This window comes from Molothrus ater, chromosome 24 (genome assembly GCF_012460135.2).
Source record: "Molothrus ater isolate BHLD 08-10-18 breed brown headed cowbird chromosome 24, BPBGC_Mater_1.1, whole genome shotgun sequence".
Lineage (NCBI taxonomy): Eukaryota > Metazoa > Chordata > Aves > Passeriformes > Icteridae > Molothrus > Molothrus ater.
The window spans coordinates 6,758,995-6,783,748 of NC_050501.2; the positions used below are offsets into that span (position 1 = coordinate 6,758,995).

The window sequence follows — 24,754 nt, forward strand, 5'->3', positions numbered from 1 at the left end:
CCAGCTGCAAGAGTGGAGGAGCCTAGAAACAAGGGAATATCAGGTTTTCCTGGCTTTACCACCAAATAATTTGCATTTAAGAAATCAAGCAGTTTTTAGCTTACCCAACCCTGGTGTATTTTTGGCCTTTCTCTTCCTTAGTAGGCAAAAAATTTAAAAAGGAGACTCACTTGTACATCTTTCATAATTCCTTGTTGTCTCTTTGGGATCCTGTAGGACAAGAACCAGCTGAGAAGGGCTTCAGACAGGGCTGCTGTGGGGTGTTGAAAGGCATCTCTGGGATGCTGGCACCCAAATCCTTCCTTCAGTTTGCAGAGATCCATCTCCTGCACAGAGTTTGGCCTGGGGATGCTCAGGAGCACAAGATCTCCATGGAAGGGCACTATCAATTTCTTTTTATCTTCCTGGTATTGCTCAGTCTGTCTAGTTGAGAAAGTTTTATCCTGCTCAGGAGGATTCCCAGATCCCTGTTTTGCCATTATGGATGACTTAGAGGAGCAGAGTTTGTTTGTGGGCTTTTAATTTTATTACAGAGTCCTGAGCCCTTTCCCAGGCCTGGTGGGTGCTGTGGAAAAGCTCACTGGGTATCCTGGAACTGGGGCAAATCATGCCATGCATCATCTTTAATTAAACAGGGATCAGCCCCAGCAGGAAAAGGAGGTTCTGCTTTTTGGGTTCTTGGGAAGTGTTGAATTTATGTGCCCAGTGTCTTCACAAGTCCTTGGCCTTTGCACGTGGATGTTGTGCACCAGTGTTCGTGTTGGAATTCTGAGTGATAAAGGGAATGTTCCTTTGGCTGGGGCATCACCCTTCAGGAGGTGCTGTTCTCCTGGCAGGGACATTGTCAGGTTGTTCAGCTCCTGTGGCTGCTCTGGGATCTGCCTGAGGAATGTCCTGTGGATCCTTCTGGGTGGGGCCTTCAGGCTGCCTTCCCAGTCTGATTGTTGTGTCATTAACTAAACTTTCTCCCTGGAGCCTTGTGAAGAGCCCTACCTCTGTGTGAGTGTCCTGGCTGCTCTCCCTTCCTGTGGCAGGCAAGCTGAGGAGTTTCTCTGTAAAATTCACTCCTTCCCCAGGGAGTCTCCATCAGGATTGCAGCCAAACTAAACTTAGATTGCAATTGCACAGGAGAAGTGGAGTATTTTGTGTCTGGGTGTAATAGAGGAATAGTGATACTTGGGATAGATCTGTTTCTCCCAGGAGATCCCCTAGTTTCTTCTCCTTAGCAAAAAAATTCTTCCTGGAGAGTTGTATCCAGTTTATTCAGTGCTGGCTTCAACTTTTGAGTCTTGGATTTTGAGGCTGAAGGAGTCACACATTTCCAGGTAAAAACTTCCTTTGTGTAGCCATGGAAGCAGCTCTGGGGGAAGCAGATTGGGTGCTGGGACATCCATTTGGGTTTGGATTGCAGATCAGCTCTGCTGCAGAGCTCTTTGGAGTTTTGGGCTTTGTTGGGAGGGATTTTCTCTCTCATTATGGAACAAGGGACAGGTTTTACCTTGCCCCACTCTGTCTCATGGGCTGCCTTGGAGGAGTTCCTGATGTCTTTGGGAAGGATGTGGGGCATGAGGCAGGGGTTCCACCAGCCTGTTCATCCCTTCCCAGACACAGAAGTTGGCATCTCTGGTGTTTGAGCTCCCAGGTTGGTCCCAAAAGCCATTAATAAACCAGGAGGACAGAGTCTGGCAGGGTTTTGGAGGTCCTGACACAGCAAGGTTATGTTGAATTTTTGTGGCAGCAAACTGGGCAGTTGGGGCAAAAATTTTGGAATTCCTACCCCAGCATGTTCTTAGTTTGGTCAGTGTAGTGGTGAGCCTGAGGGAGAAGTCTCCTCCCTGTCCTGGACAGTTTATTTTCATCTTATTGTAGAGTGGGAATAGTTTTAACCTCAGTATTTTGCTATTTTGCACTATTGGGAAACCATTTTGTTTATTTAGTGATGTTTCACTCTGGTTCATCTGTGAATTTTGATCTGAAAAGTCTCCTATCAATGGCAGAAAGGATTTTAACCAACTGAAAATATTCCTGATCCACGGTTAATTTCTGGGTGTGGGTTCTGGCCTTGGGTCTTTGCAGTGTGGATTGAAGGAAATGAGGTTTTGTTGGGTGGGGAGAGGCATGAGGCTGCAGAGCTCTGGCAGAAGAATCTTGTCAGTGAATGTCCCCAGCAGTTGTGGGGTGGTTTTGGTTTGGTTATCGCTCCCTCGGTCGAGCGGTTGCTGAGCTGGGGCACTGGAGGCTCTCAGGAAGCACTGCTTGGGTGCTCCATTCTTTCCAGCTGGGCATTTCAGCTGCTCTGGGAGTGCTTGAAGTGGAATAAAGTTGAGCTCTGTCAGCTGCGTCCCCTGACCTGGAAATAATCCATGCAACAGGCTGAAATGCAGCAAAAACCTGTCAGAGCTGCCATGGAGGGAGGCAGGCTTCCTTAAAAGTTCAGTTTAAAATGAATCATTTTGTCAACTTTTTCGGGGGGCAGGGAGACAAAACCTTTTATAGTTGAATCTGCTGGTCACTTCAAACCCTTTTTTTTTTCCCCTCTCCTTTTTTTCCCTTTCCATATGGGACTTCCTGCTTCTGTTTGGTTTGTGTTTGGCCTTTTGAGCTCCTCTTATTGCTTGCCTTAGGAGAGGGATTAGCAGTGTGTGCATTTCAAAGCAGGGCAGCACAGTGGATATGCAGATAAAGGCACCAGCACCCCAGGCTTCCCCAGGAGCACCTGAAGCTCTGGCAGTGCAGATCCCTCCCTGCCTTCAGTTTGTGCCATCTGCAGGGTTTTATCCCAAGCTGTGCTGATAGTGGAAGGTAAAAATGTATTTTTTCTTGTTCAGTGCTCCTCTGCCCAAGGTTTTCTTGTTGTGTGACTGTGCCCAGCATTTCTGTATGGTTCCTTGAGAAGGCTGTGCCTTTTCCCCCCAAGTTTTTATGTTTTGTTAAGTGTGCAGAGCATCTCCAGAGCCACCCCGACCTTCAGCTGCTCGGTGACACCTTTCACACTCAGCCCTGCCCCAGGGCAGCTCTGCTGTGTGTCCGTGGGGCAGTTCTCTGTCCTGCCACCCCTTCCTGGGGGTCTGAGGGGAGCTGGTCCCCCCGTGCCAGGGGATCTGCCCACCCTGGGGCTGCTCCCCATCCCAGGGGAGCGCTGCAGGAGCTGTGCTGCGCGCTGTGCTCGGTGCCGGGCTCGTTTCCTGTTTCTATTCTGGTCAGAGCAGCTCAGCTCAGCTTCCTGCCTGCGCCTCGCTGCATTCCCCACAGCCCAGCCCTTCCCTCAGCTCGCCCTGCTCCGGCCTCACCATGGGCAGCAGGGCTGGGAGCCCCCAGGGCAGCCCTGGGTGAGAGCTCACTGCTGGACAGGAGGGTCTGCAGGGTGGGCAGCCCTGGCCGGGGTCCTGCTGTGCTCTGTGCTCTGCTGCTCACATCCCTGTGTGCCAGGGGGCTCAGGGCCCCCTCCCATGGCAGGGTCAGTCCCTTCTCTCCCAGCAGCTCGGGCTGCAGGCCAGGCAAGTCAGGCTTTCACTTCCTCTCTGCTGCTGCCTGGGCTCGCTGCACACCCTTTGAAAGGTGCAGAAGCCTCTTGTGAGTCTGATGTTGGACGTTTGATGCTCACCCTCTTCCCTTTCCATGCAAAGAGCCCTGCCAGGGGGGAGCCCACCGTGCTGGGAGGGAGGGGCTGTGCTGGTGGGACCTTCCTCTGGAGGATGTTCAACCCTGGGGTGCTTCAAACACCACCACACCTGAGCTCTCGCTGCAGTTTCCCTCTTGCTGTGCTTCTGACACGCTGGATTGACTTGGAGACACGTGGGATCATAAACACCATGGGGAAAACACTTCCCACATGGTGCCCACGTGTGGGGACATGGCAGGGGCCCAAGGCTTGGGATGCTCCCATGGGCTGGGATGGGTCACACCAGGATTCCAGTCAGCCCTGGTAACTGGAGGGGTTGTGTGATTGGTTTTTATTGCAGTTTTGAATCTGGAAAGAAGAAGCTTCTATTAAAGGAAAGGAAAAAACCAAGGTTTAATTTCCTGAAACGACAAGAAGTGACATCTCCAGGCATGGACTGTTCTGGCACCTGACCCCAAGGGCAGCCTGGCCTGGGCCAGGTTTCCATGGATATGGTGCCTCTCCCTGTGCCTGCTCGCTGCTCGGAGCCGGGAGCAGTTCCCTGATTGTCTCCAAACGTGTCTCAGCCTCCCCATCCCATGCAGAGCAGCACCCAGCCTGGGGGGGCACTGCAGACAGCTCTGGATGGAATGGTTGCTCTGGGGATGCCCCAGTGCCAAGGGGCCAAGCCCTTCCCACAGGTACCAGGGAGTTTGGGAAGGAGCTGCAGCCTCCAGCTGTCTCTGAGAATCAGTCCAGGATCACAGACTGGGTTGGGTTGGGTTGGGTTGGGAAGGACCCTAAAGATCATCCTGTTCCAACCCCCTGCCACAGGCAGGGACAACTTCCAGGGAAGAACCACTGGATTCACCACACTTGCAGATGCCTGAGACCTTAGAAATCTTGTTCTGTCCTAAAATCTTCCTCCTGCTTTTTTAGAAATAGATTCTGTCACTGTTAATTGTTTCAGAGGCTGATGAGAATACTAAAAGCTGATTTATCTTAAAGTCCAAAGTATTGCTTGAACAGGGGCCTTTTAAATTTTGTAATAATTTCAGCCTCTTGCCTTTGCTGCTCCCTTTGCCCGCCGTGGCTGGGGAGGTTGGCATGGTGGCACAGTCACATGCTGGCATGACTAAATGCTTTGGAGTCCCAGTGTGTGGAACATGAGCCTGGAAAGCTCCTTCCAGAGAAGCTGGGCAGTGGGAACATCCTCGTGTCTGGCAGTGCAAGGGGAGCTTCCTGCCTCCTCCTGATCCTGGGTTTTCTGGGAACTGGGCAATGGGAACATCCTCGTGTCTGGCAGTGCAAGGGGAGCTTCCTGCCTCCTCCTGATCCTGGGTTTTCTAGGAGCTGGGGCTCACCTTCAGACTTGGATGAGGAAAATCCTGTGGAAGGAAAACAGAGGCTCTGTGAATAAGCAGGTCTGTCAGCTGAGGCCTGCACTCATCTCCCTCCTGCACCTCCTTTCCCACTGATGGCTTGGAGAGTCCTGCATCCCCGCACCTGCCAGAAATCAGGGACAGCATCCCCTGGTGCTGCTGCCATGTTGCTTCTCCCTGTGCCCAGATCCTCCTGCCTCTTTCCTGCAGCTTGTTTTGGGTCAGGGTTGCTGTGGGAGCTGGAGGTGTCACCCTTTTGTGCTGGATGGACAGGACAGCTTCTGGGACAGCTGAAGTGACACCACCCCGGCCGGGAAAATTCAGCATTTTCGTGCTGCTTTGGATGTTTGATGTTGTACCAACCTTTGTGTAAAGCTGGGAGTCCTTTTTATCAGCTGAGCGGCCTCCAAAGGGTTACAAAGGGTTAAATGGGAGCTCCTGTGTGGGGTTTTGCTGTTGCATCTCCCAGGGTCCTGTGGAAGAGCCCAGCACTTCCTGGGTGGGAATGCTGCCCTTCCACACGGCAGCTTCTCCCTCCAGCGACATCTTGTTCTGTGGATGAATCATGGTGCTCCTTCTCCACTTTGTGCTGCAACCACAGCTCTGAATCTCTGCTCTCCAAAGACGGAGAAGATGAGATTTGCTCGTCTGCTCCATGCTCGGAGGGGGAGGAAAACCCCCTTGCCCTCCCTTTTTTTTTTTTTTTTAATTTATTTTATTTTATTTTATTTTATTTGGAGGGGAAAGAGAAGGAGGGGTGGCACGGGGAAGGAGCAGGAGATGTGATTAAAGCTCCTGCCGAGGAGATCTGTGGGAGTGGAGTATCGACCTCTGAAAAATCAATGGCTGCTGCGGTAGCTGTTCCGCAAGGCTCCGGCGCAGGAATGTGGCACGGCCAGCAGCCCTTCCCCTGTCCTCCTGCCTGCTCCATGCCCAGCCCGCTCCCTGCCAGCCCACCACCCTCACCTACATCTACGGAGCTGGATTAGAGCAGCAGCTTCTTTTTGCAATCAGAGTAAAATTTCTCGTGTGGCACCGAGCCCCTCCTCCTGCCAGCCTCCCTTCCCTGCAGTGCAGCTCGAGCCAGCAGCTTCTCCCAGTTTGTCTGAAGCCAGCCTGGAAGAATGAGCTTTTCAGCTTCTTTTTTGAGCAAGGAAACTGCACGAATCTCTCTGGCATGTTCCAGTCCCCATCTTAGGTTTGTAATTGCCAGCGCTGCTGCCTGAGAGGAGCTGGAACTCCTTGGAAGGGAAGGGAATATGGACTCTGTAGCAGAGCCTTGCTGAAGCCTTGCTGCTGTTTGTTTTAGTGGGCAGGTGTTTTCCCCTTGAAGTAGTAAAGTCTAGCACTTCCTTCCTCTCTCTGAGGACTGTGGGGAGGAGTGAGTGGCACGTGAGGACTCCCAGGTCCTTGTGGCACACTCAGTTTGGTACCAAACTCGATGTTTTTTCTTTTGCTGAACTCAATTCTTGTTGCTCTCATGTCATCCCTGCTCAGATCAGAGGTGGAGCTTCCAGGGACATATCCAAGGGGCCAATCCCAGTGATTTCATTGCAAATTAATCCCTTTGTTCCTTCTGACTGCTGGTCTTGTCCCATGTTGAAGGAGGACGTCCCCTTTGTGTCTTGTCCAGCCCATGCCCACACCAGGAAGGGTCCTGAAGGGTGCTTTTGGTGCTGGGAAGATGGACTTGTGTTCCTCTCCACAGTGACTGGTGGTAGAAGAGCAGAGTGAGGGGAATGGTGGCCATCCCTGGCACAAGCTGTGTGTTTTTGGGATAGGACAAGACTTGGAAAATCTCTGTTCTGACTTTTGATTTGTCAGCTCTGGATACCCTAGATGAGAAATCTCTCTGGATAAAAAGCATCGGCTGGGTCTCCAGTGGAGCTGAACTTGTTCCCAAGCTCCAGCTCCTGGTTTCTGCTGGGGGACCCACCTGGAAGAGGCACAGCAGGAAAGCACTGGGGCTGCAGGGCCTCTCCAGAGCCTCCTGTCAATGTGGGAAAACCTCAGGTTCCTTTGTGGGGGTGCTGTGAGTGGAGCATGGGGAAGTCTCCAGGAGAAAGTGTTCTGTGGAGCATGAGAGGCAGGATTTGTCTGTGCTGCCAAAGGAGGAACGAGCCTATCCATGTCCCCAAAATAGCAGGGAGATCCTGCCAGTCAGCTGTGTGATTGTTGTGATAGAGAGGATTGAGGTATTTTGGGTGTGGAAATAAAGGGGAAGGAAAGGACAGGCTTGTGATTTTTAAATGTTGGTAGTTCTTGAGTAAGTGGAAAAGCAACTGCACAGAAAAAGAGCTTGTAATAGAAAGTGAGTATTTCAATCAGAAGGAAGGAAGAGGCTTTTTCCCTTTCAGAAAGAACTGGGGAATAAATTTAGCCATTGTTCTCTGGTCTTGCTTGTGAGCATCTTATGGAAACAACTGGCCTTACAGAATTTATGAACTGCAGCACATGCCCATCTCAGACGATAATTTCCTTGGGTGCTGTCTGGTGATCTGATCGTGTGAGATCATTCCCTGTTCCCCCACACTTCCCACGTGGAAGGGCCGAGGCTGGGATGGGCAGGGGAGGCTGCAGTCCCTGCTCAGGAATTCCTTTTGCTTTCTGGTCAGTCTTCCTGCTCTTCCAGATCAGTGGGATGGGCCGGAGCAGAGCCTCGAGTCTCTCTGCTCCTCTGGGACTTTGTTACCTTGATCTTAAGCATTTCTGGCTGTTTCATCTCTCTGTTTGTTTAACAAATGAGCTGTATCAGATAGAGGGGTGCTGGTTCCTGCTGCCAGATAAAAGAATCCCGGCTGTTTCCAGCACAAACCCTCGGCCCCTTGTGCTGCCACGCCGGGACTCGCAGGGGTTTCTGTGCAGGGCTGAGCTGTCCTGGTCCCTGCCGTGGGCTGCAGGCCGGGTTTGCTGTCCTGGTCCCTGCCGTGGGCTGCAGGCAGGGTTTGCTGTGCTGGTCCCTGCCGTGTGGGGCTGCAGGCTGTGTGGGGCTGCAGGCAGGGTTTGCTGTGCTGGTCCCTGCCGTGTGGGGCTGCAGGCAGGGTTTGCTGTGCTGGTCCCTGCCGTGCAGGGCTGCAGGCAGGGTTTGCTGTCCTGGTCCCTGCCGTGGGCTGCAGGCAGGGTTTGCTGTGCTGGTCCCTGCCATGGGCTGCAGGCAGGGTTTGCTGTGCTGGTCCCTGCCATGGGCTGCAGGCAGGGTTTGCTGTGCTGGTCCCTGCCATGGGCTGCAGGCAGGGTTTGCTGTGCTGGTCCCTGCCATGGGCTGCAGGCAGGGTTTGCTGTGCTGGTCCCTGCCATGGGCTGCAGGCAGGGTTTGCTGTGCTGGTTCCTGCCGTGTGGGGCTGCAGGCAGGGTTTGCTGTGCTGGTCCCTGCCATGTGGGGCTGCAGGCAGGGTTTGCTGTGCTGGTCCCTGCCATGGGCTGCAGGCAGGGTTTGCTGTGCTGGTCCCTGCCATGGGCTGCAGGCAGGGTTTGCTGTGCTGGTCCCTGCCGTGCGGGGCTGCAGGCCGGGTTTGCTGTGCTGGTCCCTGCCATGGGCTGCAGGCAGGGTTTGCTGTGCTGGTCCCTGCCGTGTGGGGCTGCAGGCAGGGTTTGCTGTGCTGGTCCCTGCCATGGGCTGCAGGCAGGGTTTGCTGTGCTGGTCCCTGCCGTGGGCTGCAGGCAGGGTTTGCTGTGCTGGTCCCTGCCATGTGGGGCTGCAGGCAGGGTTTGCTGTGCTGGTCCCTGCTCGCCAGCAGCACTGACAGCCCCGCGCTGGCACCGGCCCGGCTCGGGCATCCTCTCTCTCACAGCTGGAACCGCTCCCTCCCCGGGTCCCCGTGGGCTTCCGCTATCAGGTCACATCCCAAAATAACACTGGGCAGTATTTCAAGTGAAGAAACTCAGGCTTTGGGGCTGCAGCCAGCCTGGAGTGTGAGATTCTGTGTGAAATAGTTGGAATCCCTCCAGCGTTTTTGATCTGCATGGCAGATGAGCAATAAAATGCATAAAAAACACATTGGAAACACGTGAGGAAATTCTCCAGACCCTGACGTTTCCTTGAGTTGGCAGAGCTGCTGCTGCTGAGCCTCACCTCCTGTCTGGGCTCCCTGGCTGTGCTGTGGGAGAGGGGAGAGCCCTTCTCCCGCTGCTCTGCCTTCCCAGGGCTGCTCCTGGTGCTCGGTGGGAGGCAAATAAAACCTCCCAGGCCCTCTGCTCTTGGGCTTCGTCCAGAACCCCCTGACGGCAGCAGGGCTCCATTATTTCCATCAGGTTTCATTGTTTTTAAAGGTTCTCTGCTAACAGGCTGCAGGGAGATGCAGGGATTTCCTTTTCCCCTGCTTTGGGGGTGGCAGAGCTGGAGGTGTCTTTTAGGTTTAATTAACCCCTGGTGTCCTGGTGCTTGACATCCTGAGAGAGAATTTGATGGGAGGAAACCAGCTCCCCCCTGATGAGCTGCTGGGGCTCAGACATTCCAGTCCATGTTTTCTCCTTCCCCTTGCAGGAGTTTCCCTTCTGAGCAGCTCAGTCCTGCTGAATAACACACTCAGAAAATGCTGCTGTGCTGGCAGAACCCTTCTTTGCTGGGAAATGACTTTATTGTTGGAATTCATAAAACTTACATATCTGTGGAGGTGAAAGTCACTTCAGGAGTTACTCGGTTTTCACGGTCCTGTTTCAACTCACGTCCCAACAGCTGGGAAAGGGGGATGTGTAATTCACTTCCAACTCATTTAAACTGATAATCTGGGAGCCTGATGCACAGCTGAAGCTCTGGGGGTCCCTCCTGGTGTGTCAGCAGTGGGGCACAGCCACCCAGGAGCCACCTGCTTCATTAAAACGGGATGTTTTTAAATGCCTTGAGTACCAAAGCATTGATGCACAGGCAAGGTGGAAGGCATGAGCTCTGCAGATTGTTATCTGCTTCTTAGGAGTTAATTTTCAAACCGTTTTTAACGTTCCTTCATTTTATGTCTTGCAGATATTTGGTGATTCAAACTAAAACTACCTTCATGTATTGAAGGGACGTGCCACTATTTCCATCCAGTTGTAGGCTGGACTGAACTGGTTTCTGCACATTCTGATCCCTTCATGGGCTCTGGGGGGAATCTCTTTGTGTGTCTTGTATCAGTGGCTGCAGTTGGGTGCAGTAAATCTCAGCGAGAGGAGTGTGTTGCTCTTGATTGTTTGTGTTGGTTGATGCTTTTTAATGCAAAATGTTGGAAATAATGTCTCTTTACTCCCACTTCAGATGGTTTCTGCAGTAGGAATGTGGGTTTTGTCAAAGTTGTCCAGGGAAAAACACCCAAATAGCTGCATAAAGGAGCAATGCTTTTGATGTTACAATAGGAAAGTAGTGAAAATTGCAAGAGATCTCAGACACTATTTTTAGGCTTTTTCTGCAGTTTTTTGGCTTTCATTGAAATAAAACAAAGCTTTTTTTTTCCCCTCAGGAAGATAATACTTGAGCAGTAAGCAAATACACCTCAGAGACTGTGGTGCAGGAAATGAGCTCTCCAACAGGAGCAGTAATGGAAGGGGAGGGAGGACACGCTCTGCACTAAATCATCCCACCAAGTGTCTGGGATCTGCAGCTCCAAAGTAACACTGACCAGCATTTGTTTGAAGCATTTTGTTCAAATTCCATTAGAACAGAGGAAATTGCTGTGCTGGAGCAGCCGAAGGTGGTGCTGAGGCCCAGCTCTGCCCTCTGGATGTCCCAGTCCCACGGGGGTGATGAGGTGCTTGGGTGTCACCGTGTTGGCTTTTATTCCTCCGTAATTCCACTTCTCCCTGAGCTCCACGTCCTGGCTGTGCTGTCAGAGCCTTTGCACATCCCCTGGCAGGCAGGGCTGGGTGTGGGGGTTCCTGCTCCCAAGGCTGATGAGTTGCGGGGTCTGTTCCAGGCCCACGTGCACTGCCAGGGCTGGGACAACATTCCCTGCACTGCTGCTGGAGCAGGAGCTGTGCTGTCAGTGTGAGTGCAACCGGGCTGTCCAGGTGGTTTATCAGCTGCCTCGGCCTTTCTCCGTGGGGTTTAAATGAGGTTGGCTCTGCTTGTGCCGTTCCGCTGAGTTCTGTGCAGGGAAAATGACCCGGGATTCCCTCAGGGCTCACCCAGAACCCTTCTGATCCAGAGCTGATTGCTCTGGAAGACTTAGGAAGGGTAAGTGAAGTCCTGGTAAGCTTTGGCCTCCACTTCTTCACCTGCCGTGATCCTTTGAACCTCTGGCAGAGATTTTATCTAATCCCTGGAATAGTTACAACTTCCCAGCTTTCTGTTCAAATAGGCTGCCACTTCCTCTGGCTGGGGCTGCTCCTGACTCATTGAGTGCAGGCCAAGCCTGAGCAGCTGATGCACCTTGTTAGCAGCCAGCCAGCACAATTGGGCATGCTGGATCTGATCTGCACATCAGCTCCTTGGAATTAGCCCATTCCACACTTGCCAGCTGGTTCTTGATGCTGTGGCAATTGGAGGTTTCAGCTCTCTTAGGCTTTTTGTGCTTTTCTTCTCCAAGGTGAATACATGCAGGAGGAAGGGTGTTTTCTAGCCTTGCCTTCGAGAAAAGCTGAACTTTACAGGTTGATGCAGTAACTGCTAATTTTTGCTGTCTTTGAAGAAAGGGAAGTGGGAACCCTGAAGAGTATTTTATGGTTTTCTTTTAAATCTCTGTTTAGTTTGTTTTTATCCATCTCAAGTGAGTAGTTTCCCAGCTCATAGGAGGTTTATGAATTAATTATGGTGAGGCAGGAGTTTTCTGTCTTTCAGAGGCTGAGCCACGTTTCCCTTCCAAGCCATGATCACGTGGACTGTCTCCTGTGTTTGCAGTTTTACGTGTGCTGTTGATGCATTCTTTAACTTCCCACCTCTAAACTGAATTAAAAGGAGAATTAGCCAGTTGTTTGGGCCAGCAGCAAAGCAGCTCAGGAGCTCCTGGGTTCAGACTGGCAGCAGGATAAGACACGTCTGGCAGCTGCCTCAGTCTGCAGCAGCCTTTGGTACCAGCAGTAAAGAGAGTTCACTGACTCCCGTGTGCAGCATGCCCAGGGACAAGGGCTCCTCCTGAGCAGTGTGTGAGAGAGCAGCCCCGTGGCTCTGTGGTTTCTGATGTGTTTCTGTGCCCTGCAGGACCTGTCTGGTTCCATAGATGACCTGCCCATGGGGACCGAAGGAGCCCTGAGCCCTGGAGTAAGCACATCAGGGATTTCCAGCAGCCAAGGAGAGCAGAGTAACCCAGCTCAGTCTCCTTTCTCGCCACATACCTCTCCTCACCTGCCAGGCATCAGAGGACCCTCTCCCTCCCCAGTTGGATCTCCAGCCAGCGTTGCTCAGTCCCGCTCTGGTCCCCTGTCCCCTGCTGCAGTCCCAGGTAACCTCTCAGCCCGGCTCTGCTGGGGCTGAACTGTGCTGCCCAGCGGGGAGGAGCTGCCCAGAGCTGCCCTGTGTGCTTACTGAGCTCCTCTGAGCTCCTTGGTGTGTGTGGGAGGATTCTGGGGTGCTGGAGAGCCAGCAGCGCCCTTGCACCAGCCTGAGTGACCACTTGCTGCTGTTCTCCCCTTGTCCTGGGCTTGTTTGGGGTTCTGGGATGTGACTCTGCTGCCTGCTGCCTCTGTGGAGGTCTGTGCTGATGGCGTGTGTCCTTTCTGTGGCCCAGGCAATCAGATGCCTCCCCGCCCTCCCAGTGGCCAGTCGGACACGATCCTGCACCCCTCCATGAACCAGTCGAGCATCGCGCAGGACCGAGGTGGGTCACACCCTGCTGCTCCAGTTCCCTGCCCTGGGCACCTGGGTTCTGGGGGCCTGAGCACTGGAAAGCTGCCCCAGCACTACAGGCTGAGGTGTTGAGGCACCTTGCAGTAAATTCAGCCCTTGGTGGCTGTTTGGCCTCTGAATGTTCCATCCAAACTGGTGCTTTGGCTTCTAAGATGTTTTCTCTGGCTTCTTAATATGCTTTAAGCTTCAAAACAAGGGGTGCTCACAACAATATTGTGTGCCTTTGCCCTTTGAGAGAGTAAAATTTTGGGGGGAAAAATGCAAGTAAAATTCCAGCTCTCCTGGCTGAAGGTATAGAGTTGTCACCCTGAGAAAACAAACAAGTGAACAAAAACCAAGAACAAGAAGCCCCAAGGATTTGCAGAGCTGTACTGGCTACTGCTGTGACACTAAGGGTTTTTTTTTTTTCAGACTAAAACAGGAAATTGGATCTGTTATCTGCTCAGATAACACCAGCTCCTTAATGCAGCCACTAAAATGTGTCCAGGCTCTTGCTGGAAGGATTCTGTTGGTGCTGGGGGCTGTTGCCTGGCACACGAGTGTGCACTGGCAGCTCGGGATGCTTTGCACTAACGCTCTTTTCCCTCCTGGTGTGCAGGGTACATGCAGAGGAACCCCCAGATGCCCCAGTACAGCTCCCCCCAGCCCGGCTCAGCCTTATCCCCCCGGCAGTCCTCGGGAGCACAGATGCACGCCGGCATGGGGCCCTACCAGCAGAACTCCATGGGGAGCTACGGACCCCAGGGCGGCCAGTACGGACCTCAAGGTGGGAACGGGGCCAGCCAAGGCCTCTCTCTGTCCTCGTGTCTTGTTGGGGCCCCAGGTTGCCCAGAGGAGCTGTGGCTGCTCCATTCCTGGAAGTATTCAAGGCCAGGTTGGAGCAATCTGGAATAGTGGAAGGTGGCCCTGGCCAAGGGATGGTCTTCAAGGTCCCTTCCAAAGCACTCCATGATTCCATGATAAATGTTTTGATTTGTCCCCTCTTAATCTGTGGGTGATACCAACCAGAGCTTTGCTCCTGTTGAGATTGATGGGATCTGTTGCTTTCAGGGATAGCTGTACTTCTAAAAGTAGGATTCTTCCTCCTTATTTAGGAATAAGCAGGTTGTGCCTCCCATGTAATTGTGACAAAGGGATGGCTCTCTTTGGAGAGGAAGATGATGCCTGTTTTGGGAAGGGTTAATGTGGGATTTTCCATCCTGTCCTGGGCCATTTAGCTCTCTGTGCTGGGTTGAGGTTTGGGAGAGTTTCAGGCAGCTTCTGAATCGATGTTGTTACTTGGCTGTGTCAAAACACATTTTACGTGGCTTATATCCAAGTACTTTGACTTTGTGTTGAGGTGTGAACACTCCCCCTCATCTCTGTTAGTGATCTTTAAATATTTGCCGATAGAGGATTTCTGTGGTGATTCATGAACGGAACGGGGTGAGTGACGCTGTGTTCCCCTGTGCTCTTTCCCCAGGAGGGTACCCCAGGCAGCCAAACTACAACGCCATGTCCAACGCCAACTACCCCAGCCCGGGCATGGGGGGCAGCATGAACCCCATGGGGGCGGGCGGCCAGATGCACGGCCAGAGCGGGGTGCCCCCGTACAGCGGGCTGCCCCCGGGCAGGATGGGCCACGGGGCCATGGGCAGCCGGCCCTACGGGCCCAACATGGCCAGCATGCCCCCCCAGGTGGGCAGCGGGATGTGCCCCCCGCCCGCCGGCATGAACCGCAAGGCGCAGGAGGCGGCCGCCGCCGCCATGCACGCCGCTGCCAACTCCATCCAGAACAGGTAGGGGGCACAGCCGGCACAGAGCCTGCCACACCTCGCTGCACGGGCCGGGGGGACTCTGGGGGAGCACTCACAGAGGTTCCTGGAGGTTTCTGCCCTCCATGGAGGTTTCTGTCCTCCGTGGAGGTTTCTGCCCTCCGTGGAGGTTTCTGCCCTCCGTGGAGGTTTCTGCCCTCTGTGGAGGTTTCTGCCCTCCGTGGAGGTTTCTGCCCTCCGTGGAGGTTTCTGCCCTCCGTGGAGGTTTCTGCCCTCTGTGGAGGTTTCTGCCCTCCGTGGAGGTTTCTGCCCTCCGTGGAGGTTTCTGCCCTCCGTGGAGGTTTCTGCCCTCCGTGGAGGTTTCTGCCCTCCGTGGAGGTTTGGTTCCCAAGTGAAGTGTTAAAAAGGAAGAGAGTAAAGCCTGGAGGAGCTGAGTGCGTGTTGGAATGCCCAGAGCAGCTGTGGTTCCCCCATCCCTGGCAGTGCCCAAGGCCAGGTTGGACACAGCCTGGAGCACCCTGGGATAGTGAAGGTGTCCCTGCCCCATTCTGGGGGTTAAACAGGGGATGATCTTTAGGGTCTGTCCAACCCAAACCATTCCAGCACTCTATACATCATTTATGACATACTTAGGGAGTTTTTAATGTTCACAGGTGGAATTATTTGATTCTGAGATCCCTTCAGTTGTTTTTGCATTTTGCTTCCTGGTGTTCTCTGTTCCCTGGGTGACTTGGAGATGCTGCCCCTGTGCTGCAGCCCCTAAACCCAGCAGCCACTGAGCTGTGTGTGTGATCCAAGGCATTGCTTGTCCACTGTGAGGAACTTCTTCCTTTTAGGGCCTTGATGAGCAGCTGTGGGAAAGGAGCTGGAATTCAGCTCTGAACTTTGCACTGTTTTCTGTGGTTGTTTTCTCCTTTATTGCCCATTTCAGAGTAGGTGTGTGTGGCCTACCAGAATGCCAGGGGAGCTATGAACGTGCTCTTAAATTGGGTTCCCCCAGAACTGGTGAATTATTTGTTGTCTGACTGGACACTGCTCTTTATCCTCACCTGAGGGCTGCTCCTGCAGCCTCCTGCTTTTACCTGTGGCTGCCAAGGCTCAAGTTCCCAAACCCCAGTAAAGGCACCCAAGCGTGTCCCTTTGAGGAAGGAGTTTGAGCCACAGTTGTGTGGGAGGTTTGTGATACATAGAAAAGAATGCTTCCAGCCCAGGACATTCCACCATTCTAAATCCTGTATTCTCACTGCACTGCCCAGGGCTGCAGAGTCTGTAGGTTAAAGGCAATTTCACAACTGAAATGAGGCTCAGTTTGTGCATCTAGGAGAACAAGATGAAGGGTGAAAGTGTTCAGAGCTCAAGTGCTCAAGTCCCACTTTCCAAAGGGTTTGCATCCCCTTTTCTCTTGAGAATGTGACTTGAGCTTTACAAGAGCACCTGATCTTTGTTCTTCTCTTGGAAAAATGGCTTGGGGCAAGTCACTTCTCCATGTCCTTTTAAAGTTTCTTTTAGCAAAGATGCTTCCTCAGAAGGTGCCTAGTACGTGGAGTAATTGTGTGTTTCTTCCTCCTCCAGGCCTCCTGGTTATCCCAACATGAACCAGGGGGGAATGATGGGCACTGGGCCTCCTTATGGGCAGGGAATTAACAGCATGGCTGGCATGATAAACCCCCAGGGCCCCCCTTACCCCATGGGGGGCAACATGGCCAACAACTCTGCAGGTAAGCCAGAGCTTTAGGACTTCACTGATGTCATTGCATGGAAGGAGAATCAGTGATAAAGATTCCTTTAACTTCCCAGGGATGGCAGCAAGCCCTGAAATGATGGGACTCGGGGATGTCAAATTAACACCTGCAACTAAGATGAACAACAAGGCAGATGGGACGCCCAAAGCAGAATCCAAGTCAAAGGTAAAACGTTCTGGGTTTTGTTTTTATTGACTCCCATCCTCCTCAGCATCCAGGGAAATAAAGCCATGTGTTGTGTTGGATTGAACAGTGTGAGAAATGGAGGGGAGCGCTTCCCAGTCCTGTGGGAGGCGTGGATTTCACCTGGAAAACAAATTCAGTATTAGGAATTATTACCTGCCACAGTGAAACTGCCAAAAGCAGCGTAAACAAACCTGAGTTTGTTGGTGGAGTGGGCCTGGAGCGAGTCAGCTCTCAGCTGGGACGTGGTAACTGAAGTGTTGCAGTTGTTTCACAAACAGACCTCTCACTAATCCTGTATCAAAGCCAGAAGAGGGAGGCAAACAAGTTCTTCAGGGAGTGTTTTTCTTTGCATTGCTGCTACCAGTTTCAAAAGAACCACCAAAAAAGCAGTTTCTGAGCCCCTGATCTCCTGCTTTGCTACCTGAAGGAAAACAAAATGCTCAGCAGGTTTGATCCCCATGCCAGCAGCAAGAAGATCCAGGAGATCTCTCACGTCTCCTGTGTTCTGGCATCTCCCTCTCTTATTTACGGCAAAGGAGGAGTTGAATGCTCTTGGCCACAAATCAGGGCTGCTCTGTCCTGGTCTGTGCTGTGAAGGAATCTCATGTGCCATGAACACGCTCAGTTCTGGGTCTAGGGTTCACCTGGAACATCATCAGGTTTGAGGAACACCTCTAGTTCAGGAGCTCATTTTTAAGTAAGGGTCTGGAGTGCCAAAGCCATCTCTGCCTCCGCTCCAGGTGGTGAAGGACACAGGAGACAGGGCCAGATGCCAGCTGGGACATGGAGGAGCTGCTGTTGTGCTGCTCAGTCCTGATCTCTCTTTCCTTCTCCTAGAAGTCCAGTTCCTCTACCACGACCAACGAGAAGATCACCAAGCTGTACGAGCTGGGAGGGGAGCCCGAGAGGAAGCTGTGGGTGGATCGTTACCTGGCCTTCACTGAGGAGAAGGCCATGGGCATGACCAACCTGCCAGCCGTGGGCAGGAAGCCCCTGGACCTGTACAGGCTCTACATCTCTGTCAAGGAGATCGGGGGATTGACTCAGGTCAGTGACCCCAGCACAAAGATCAGCTTTGGGGCCAGATGTGAGCCATGAATTTCCATTTAGCCTTAACATTTTATTCTGGTTTATTTCTGTAAATAAAACCCAGCACCCTTTAAGTGAGCCAGATGTCTGCTCTCCCTTTGTCTGGGTGAGAACACTCTGTGGCCAGATCCAATCCAAACCCTTTTTCCCTGCTTGCCCAGTGCAAAGAGTGGTGACACTGTCTTTGTCTTTGCATCTGGCTGTCAGCTGACCTCTTCCCTAATTCGATTTGCAATCTGTCCCTGGAAATCTGAAAAGTTTTCTGTAGGTGAAGAAGGGAGTTCAGCGGTTTTGGGGTTGCTCTGCTTGGCCCTCGTGCATCCTTTGTGTGAGCTGGGAAGGGTTGATTTCTCCTTTTGGAGGAGCTACAGCTGAGATTTAGAGCCTCCTGTTTGGTCGTGCAGGTCAACAAGAACAAGAAGTGGCGTGAGCTGGCCACCAACCTGAACGTGGGCACGTCGAGCAGCGCAGCCAGCTCTCTGAAGAAGCAGTACATCCAGTGCCTGTACGCCTTCGAGTGCAAGATCGAGCGCGGCGAGGACCCCCCTCCCGACATCTTCGCAGCTGCTGACTCCAAGAAATCCCAGACCAAGATCCAGCCCCCCTCTCCAGGTGAGGCCAGGCCCTGGTTTGAGCAGTGCCTGTGTGAGCAGGAGGGTCTCTGGCACTGTGCTGGGGGCCAGGCTGCTCCAAACTGCCAAACCCCCCCACCCTGGTCTCTGGCCGCGCAGGATAAAAATGCTTTGGTAAAATGGGAGTGGATGAGACTGGGAGCGAGTTGAGCCTCTTGGGATAGTTCAGTTTTGTGTGTCCAAGCTGTGGATTAAGCTTGAGAAAAAGCAAAACCTAAAAATACACACACACACACACCTCTGTGCTTGCTGCTGCATCTCTCTGGTGGAGAGAGGGCTCTGGAGTTTCCCTGCAGGGTGGCTCCAGCAGCAGCCCTTGTTACTGCTGCTGTTTGGGAACCTGCTGCAAAAGCTGAGCTGCTTTGGACTGTGCCAGTGATTCCTTCAGGGAGGAGAGGCTGCATGTGGGTGTGCACTCACCCTCCTCAGGAATTCCTGCTCTCAGTCCTCAGCAGGAGCCAGGGAGGGCATTCTGAGGCTCTGTGCACAGAGCACTGGGGGCCTACAGCAAGCGGGTGCTTTAGGAATCTTTAAATGCACCTTTGCTGTTGTTTAGGATTTTAGGGGGTGCACCTGTTTCTGAATATTTAAGCATAATGCTCAATTCAGATTTGTTAAACAAAAAAAGAAAAGCAGGCCAGCCATGCACGTTGTACTCTTTAGTCTTTGGAAAGTCTGATCCTTTCTGTCTCATTTGCATTGAGTTCATTGCTTGAATTGCTGCTGAATTTGCCAGCTCTTCTTTAAGCTTGAGTTTTCCAGTTTGTCTTATAACTAAAAAACTTCAGATGCTTTTTCTGGTCAGGAGCCTGCTCATGTAGGTGAAATAAAAACTTGGTCTGCTTTGAAGTTCCTATAATGTTTGCAAAAAAATGCCTTTTTGGTTCTGAAACCTGGCACCATCTTCGTCTGGCTCCTGAGGAGCAGAATAATGAATAATGAACCTCTTTTGCCTGCAGTGCAGTTGTGTCCCAGCCCTGCTGGACCCTTCAGGGACTGTGGCCTTGTCCCAGTGCTCTGCTGGGCACCACATTTCTCCTTCCAGCTACAGCGGGGTTTTTGTAAAGAACTAAATCCTGTCCTGTCACTGGTCAGGAAACCTGCCCCAGTGGAGCTTCAGCCTTGCTGTGTTCTGCAAGATAAAGTAACTTTTGTGCCATTAGACTGAACCTCTGTCCAAAGTGGGCCTGAGTTCTGCCCGAACTAGACCACAAATCCATTCCCACTTGATTTCCAAAACCTCTCTCTTGCCCCTGGAGGCAGTGGAACAAAGATGTTGAGAGCATTTGGAGTTTATTTGGAGAGAGCTGAGACTTTTAGGAAGCCACTTTAGACTTGTTGTAGCTCTAGGTGTGTGTCAGAGTGGATTAGGTGCTGCATCAGATTTTGTTTTGTTTTAGCTCACGTGGTGTTTGGGAAGGGCCTGGCTCTGCCTTCTGGGCTGAGCTCCTGCTTCAGCAGAAGGAATTTGCAGGGCTCTGAACTCCAAACTCTGCACCTTTGGGTCCTGCTCTGAGAGGACCCTGCTGCATTTCCAGCTCAAACCCTTCTCAGGGTGCCTTGCTCCAGACTCCCACACCGGGAACGTGCAGGGGCAGCACTGCAGCCTGGCTGGTGGCTCTGATGCTTTATGCTGAATCACTCAGCTGTCCCTGCTCCTCTTTCACTTTCCTTTTCTTCCTCCCAGGGCCTGGGGGTGTGGGGCAGGACAGAAATTGCTCTGTCAGCCCAGCTCCAGGCTGAGGAGCCCTAGGGCAGTGTGGATGCTGCTCTTCCAGGGCCCACACAGTCCTGTCCCCCAGGGAATCGCCTGCATGAGAATAAATTCCCTGTTTGGGAACCTGTGGACAACAGAGGGACGTTTTGAATCCATTTCATCATTTGCCTGAAGGGCTCTGCTGTCCCACAGATGCGGTTTGCTCTCCTTGCAGATCTCACAACCTGTTGGCATTGGCTCGCTCTTCATTTCAGCCTGTTCTGCCAAATTAACTCCTGCAGAACTTTGGGCATGGTGAGGGTTGCACTGTGCTGCTCTCCATTAACCCTTCCTGAGGCTGCAGAGGTGGAGCTCCTGGTGCCAGAGCTCGTCCATGCAGTGTCCATCACACCCTCAGCACCCAGGAGTGGCCCAGAGATGGTGGCCAGAGGGAACTGGGAACTCCCTCATGGGCACTGAGAGTTTCCTGGAAGCCCCGCAGGTTCCTCTGGCAGAGTCCCCGGGGAGGCACCTTGGGCTGGAATTCCCAGAGCGTGGAGCTGGCCCTGCTCCAGCTCCGTGTGAGTTTGTGAGTGGGAGGGACAGCGGGAGCTGGGGACAAACACCAAATGGCATCAGGCAGGGAATGTCTGGGGAATGTCTCAGGGAATGTCTCAGGGAATGTCTCGGGGAATGTCTCAGGGCCTCCTCCAGAGCCAGCTCCTGGGGGAAGCAGCGGGGCAGGGCTGCCAGGGAGGGGCTGTGAGTGAAACTCCCCAGGAGCTCCTGCTGCCCTTCCTCCTGCAGCCCTCCCGGCCGAGGGAGTCGCAGAGCACAGGACAGGGTGCCAGGAAGGTGGGGTGTAAACAAACATGGCCTGGACGTGACCTCGGAGGATTTTAATGAGTAGCTGAAATGACTCATCAGCCGGCAGGGCTGAAGCTGAGGGATATCGGGTGCTGGGGACGGAACTAATGGAAACATTAATTAAGAGTTCAGCTCTTGCCAGCTGCGAGGAGCGGCTGAACCTGAGCTGATGCTGTCACAGCGATCCCGGGCCAGGGGAGAGCTGCTGGAGCTGCAGCACAGCTGGATTACTGGATTGCACAGGGGGGTTTGGTCAAGGCTCAGTGGAGCAGAAAGCTGGGACTTGCAGGGAACCTGCTGGACGGGTTTTGTGCTCCAGTGAAAGATCCGGCAGCTCGGCATTCCCTGTTCCAGGAATCCTTGGGAGTGGTGCTTCGCTGGTGAATTCACTGCTCTGGAGGGGCAGAGCAGGCAGAGGAGCCTCCTTCAGCTGAGGTTTCCATGGCTGGGGAGATGCTGAGGGTTCAGCCCCGCTCTCCTGGCTGGGGGGATGTGAAGGTGGCAGGCTCATCAGGGGTTGTCACTTGGCAGAGGCCCCACATTGCTGCCACGTGGTGCCCTCCAGAGCATCAGCTCTGACAGGATAACGTGGGAAACACCACACAGGCCCATGGTGTGGAAAAGGGAACGGGGTTAAGATGAGCAGAGACACAACTTCTCAGCTTTGGGTTCTTCTGGGGAGCCTGGCCCAGCCTGTCCTTGAACTGTTGAACTCCTCGTGCTTTCTTGGCCATGTTTAATCTGCCTCTTCCTCAAAGGACTCTCTGTTCTGAGGCTCTGGGAGGTTCAGGGTTGCATCCATAGGGTGCAAGGCTGCTCACCCCACGTTCCTCCTCTTGCAGCGGGTTCAGGCTCCATGCAGGGCCCTCAGACACCTCAGTCCACCAGCAGCTCCATGGCAGAAGGAGGAGACTTGAAGCCACCAACTCCAGCCTCGACGCCTCACAGTCAGATGCCCCCTTTGCCAGGCATCAGGTATGGCACCACTGCTGGGGTGGGTCACCTCTGGGTCATTGCTGCAGATGTTGGGGCCTTGGGTGCCTGTTTTGGTGGGACTCCACAGCTTGGCTCCTTCCCTCGTGGCTGACAGCAGCATCATGTGTGAATATTCTTTAATTTTGGGGCTGGGTCTGAGGACAGCATTGTGGAAGGGCAGTTCCTCTTAGCTCTGGCCCTTGGAGGGAATGGCAACACCTGAGCAGGAGAGAGTATGTGAGGAAGAGTATCCTGAGCACTGTCATGGACCTCTGTAATGTGGTCTTTGTGGGGCTTTTTTGGAGCAGGAGTAACTCCGTGGGCCTTCAGGATGCCTTTGCAGACGGCAGTGATCCTACGTTCCAGAAACGGAACTCCATGACTCCAAATCCAGGGTACCAGCCCAGCATGAATACCTCTGACATGATGGGTCGCATGTCCTACGAGCCAAATAAAGACCCCTACGGCAGTATGAGGAAAGGTGAGGGATCATCTTCTCCTGGAGCCCTCACTGCTGCCTGCCTGGGTGCTGGAAACGCTGCAGGACACCCCCTGCTCGCCCTTCCTGCCCAGATCCTCAGGTGTCTTTTCCCAAGGGTGTGTTCAGTGGTTCTTTTTCTCTTCCAGCTCCAGGAAGCGACCCCTTCATGTCCTCAGGGCAGGGCCCCAACAGTGGCATGGGTGACCCTTACAACCGCGCCGCCGGCCCCGGCATGGGCAACATGGCCATGGGCCAGCGGCAGCACTACTCCTACGGAGCCCCCTACGACAGAGTCAGGTGGGTGCTGCCCGCCCTGCCCTGCTCTGCCCTGCCCACCCTGCCCTGCCCACCCTGCTCTGCCCTGCCCTGCCCACCCTGCCCTGCCCTGCTCTGCTCTGCCCACCCTGCTCTGCCCACCCTGCCCACCCTGCTCTGCCCTGCCCACCCTGCCCTGCCCACCCTGCTCTGCCCACCCCGCCCTGCTCTGCCCACCCTGCTCTGCCCTGCCCACCCTGCCCTGCCCACCCTGCCCTGCTCTGCCCTGCCCTGCCCACCCTGCCCTGCCCTGCCCACCCTGCTCTGCCCTGCCCACCCTGCTCTGCCCTGCCCTGCCCACCCTGCTCTGCCCTGCCCACCCTGCCCACCCTGCCCTGCCCACCCTGCCCTGCTCTGCCCACCCTGCCCGCCCTGCCCTGCCCTGCCCTCCCCGGGGCACCCCGGGCACCTCTGCCATGGCTGTGCTGAGCGCCTGTGCCACACAGGCTCCCGAGTGCCCCTGGGGTTTTCTCTCCCTGTTTTCCTGGGTCCTGAGTGTCCGTGGGGTTTTCCCTCTCTCTTTGCCTGGCCCTGAGTGCCCGTGGGGCTCTCTCTCTGTTTTCCTGGGTCCTGAGTGCCCCTGGGGCTCTCTCTGTCTCTCCCCACAGGACGGAGCCGGGGCTGGGGCCCGAGGGCAGCCTGGGCAGTGGCACCCCCCAGCCCAGCATCCTGCCCGCCGCGCCCGACTCGGGCATGTACTCGCCCAGCCGCTACCCCCAGCAGCAGCAGCAGCAGCAAAGGTCTGTGCCAGGGGCTGCTGTCCCCAGCCAGGGCTGCCAGCCTGTGACAGTGACACTGACACATCTCTCTCTTCTCCAGACATGATTCCTATGGCAATCAATTCTCCACTCAAGGCACATCCTCGGGCAGCCCCTTCCCCAGCCAGCAAACCACCATGTATCAGCAGCAGCAGCAGGTGGGTGATGCAGAGATCCCAGCTGGCTCAACTGAGAGTTCTCCCTGTGCTCTTTGTGAAGAGGGGAAAATGAGAACTCTCTGGGCTGTGCATTTGCTTTATGAATGTGAAGAATTGGGTACCTCATCACAGAATCACACAGTGGCTTGGGTCAAGGGACCTTAAAGCCCACCCAGTGCCACCCCCTGCCATGGGCAGGGACAACTTCCCAGGGAGCTCCAAGCCCTGTCCAGCCTGATTTTACACAGGAGACTTTTTTCCCATTTGAAAACAATTTTAAAAAGTTTTATTTAACATTCCCAGTGCTGTGTTAACAAAACTGTGTTCTGAGAATGGAGGTTGTGTGGTTTGCATGCTCTGGTCAGGTAGCAGAAGATGAGGGAGCTTTATTGGGCTTCTCTGTCCCTCTGGAACTTTCTGAATCCCATCTTTTCTGTAGCACTTTCGGTCCAAGTGATGACTTTCTTTGGAGTAAGTCCTGGATCATTCAGGAGAGCTGTTTCAGGTGGATTGTTCTGCACAAACCAGGGGATTTTTTTGGTCTTTCCCTTTCTCATGCTGCAGCCAGAGGCCTCAGACTCCATGGCCCTGCTGCCTCCTCCTCCTCCTTGCCGTTCCCAAACCTATCAGGTTTGTTTCAGGACAGTTTGAATGAACGTGGATCCCTTCCCATAATCCTCACATATGATTTGCTCTTTGTATCCATGCCAGGACCCATAATGTTTTCCTGATAATTTTAAGTCCTATGGTTTAGGAGAGTATAGAGAGGGCACTCACTGAGCTGTGCTAAGAATAATTCCAACTGCTCTGCAGTTTGGCTCTGCAACCAGAGCCACGGGGCTCGGAGCCAAGAGTTCGAGTTACTCTGGAACTTGTCATCTTTGAAGCCCTAGAGCTCCATCTGAAGCCAGTTATGACCGTGGAGTGTCTGAATAGCCTCCACAGCAGCTACAGCTCAGACCTTGGAGGCAAGAGAGAGCCTGGATTTTAATTTGGGCAGCAGTTGGCTGTTTTCTCCATTTGCACTTAAAAGAATTAGGGGTGAGAAGCCTTCTTGCTCCTTTCAGCAAAGTGTTTTGAAATCCACAGGAAAGGAAGAAGCAGGAAGTACAACAGTTTTTAATGCATTTTGTCTGATACTTGAGCAGAAACCTGGGAAATGAGAGAAATAGGGTCTGATAAAATTCCTGGATGTGGAAGGAAGCAAGTGCCAGTGTCTGGTCTGGTTTGTGGTGAATGCAGAGTAGAGCTGAGCCTTTTCTGCAGGAAAGTCCTTTCTGTGGGCAGACTCCTGCCCCCGAGGCATCCTTGTGGAATCCACAGGGAACCTCCCCAGGCAGCCACAAGGAATTGGCCATGGCTTGT

General features: G+C 53.5%; 1 protein-coding gene across 1 annotated transcript in view; it reads left to right on the forward strand.

Moving 5' to 3' along the window:
• ARID1A (AT-rich interaction domain 1A) overlaps positions 1 to 24,754 on the forward strand; it is a 55,431-nt gene that overhangs the window by 25,845 nt on the left and 4,832 nt on the right. The window contains 13 exon segments of the mRNA XM_036396990.2: positions 12,092 to 12,332; positions 12,618 to 12,707; positions 13,335 to 13,502; positions 14,199 to 14,514; positions 16,063 to 16,208; positions 16,288 to 16,397; positions 17,256 to 17,465; positions 17,912 to 18,119; positions 21,545 to 21,677; positions 21,986 to 22,158; positions 22,305 to 22,455; positions 23,082 to 23,213; positions 23,293 to 23,389. Of these exon segments, the coding sequence (XP_036252883.2) occupies positions 12,092 to 12,332; positions 12,618 to 12,707; positions 13,335 to 13,502; positions 14,199 to 14,514; positions 16,063 to 16,208; positions 16,288 to 16,397; positions 17,256 to 17,465; positions 17,912 to 18,119; positions 21,545 to 21,677; positions 21,986 to 22,158; positions 22,305 to 22,455; positions 23,082 to 23,213; positions 23,293 to 23,389 (2,175 nt within the window).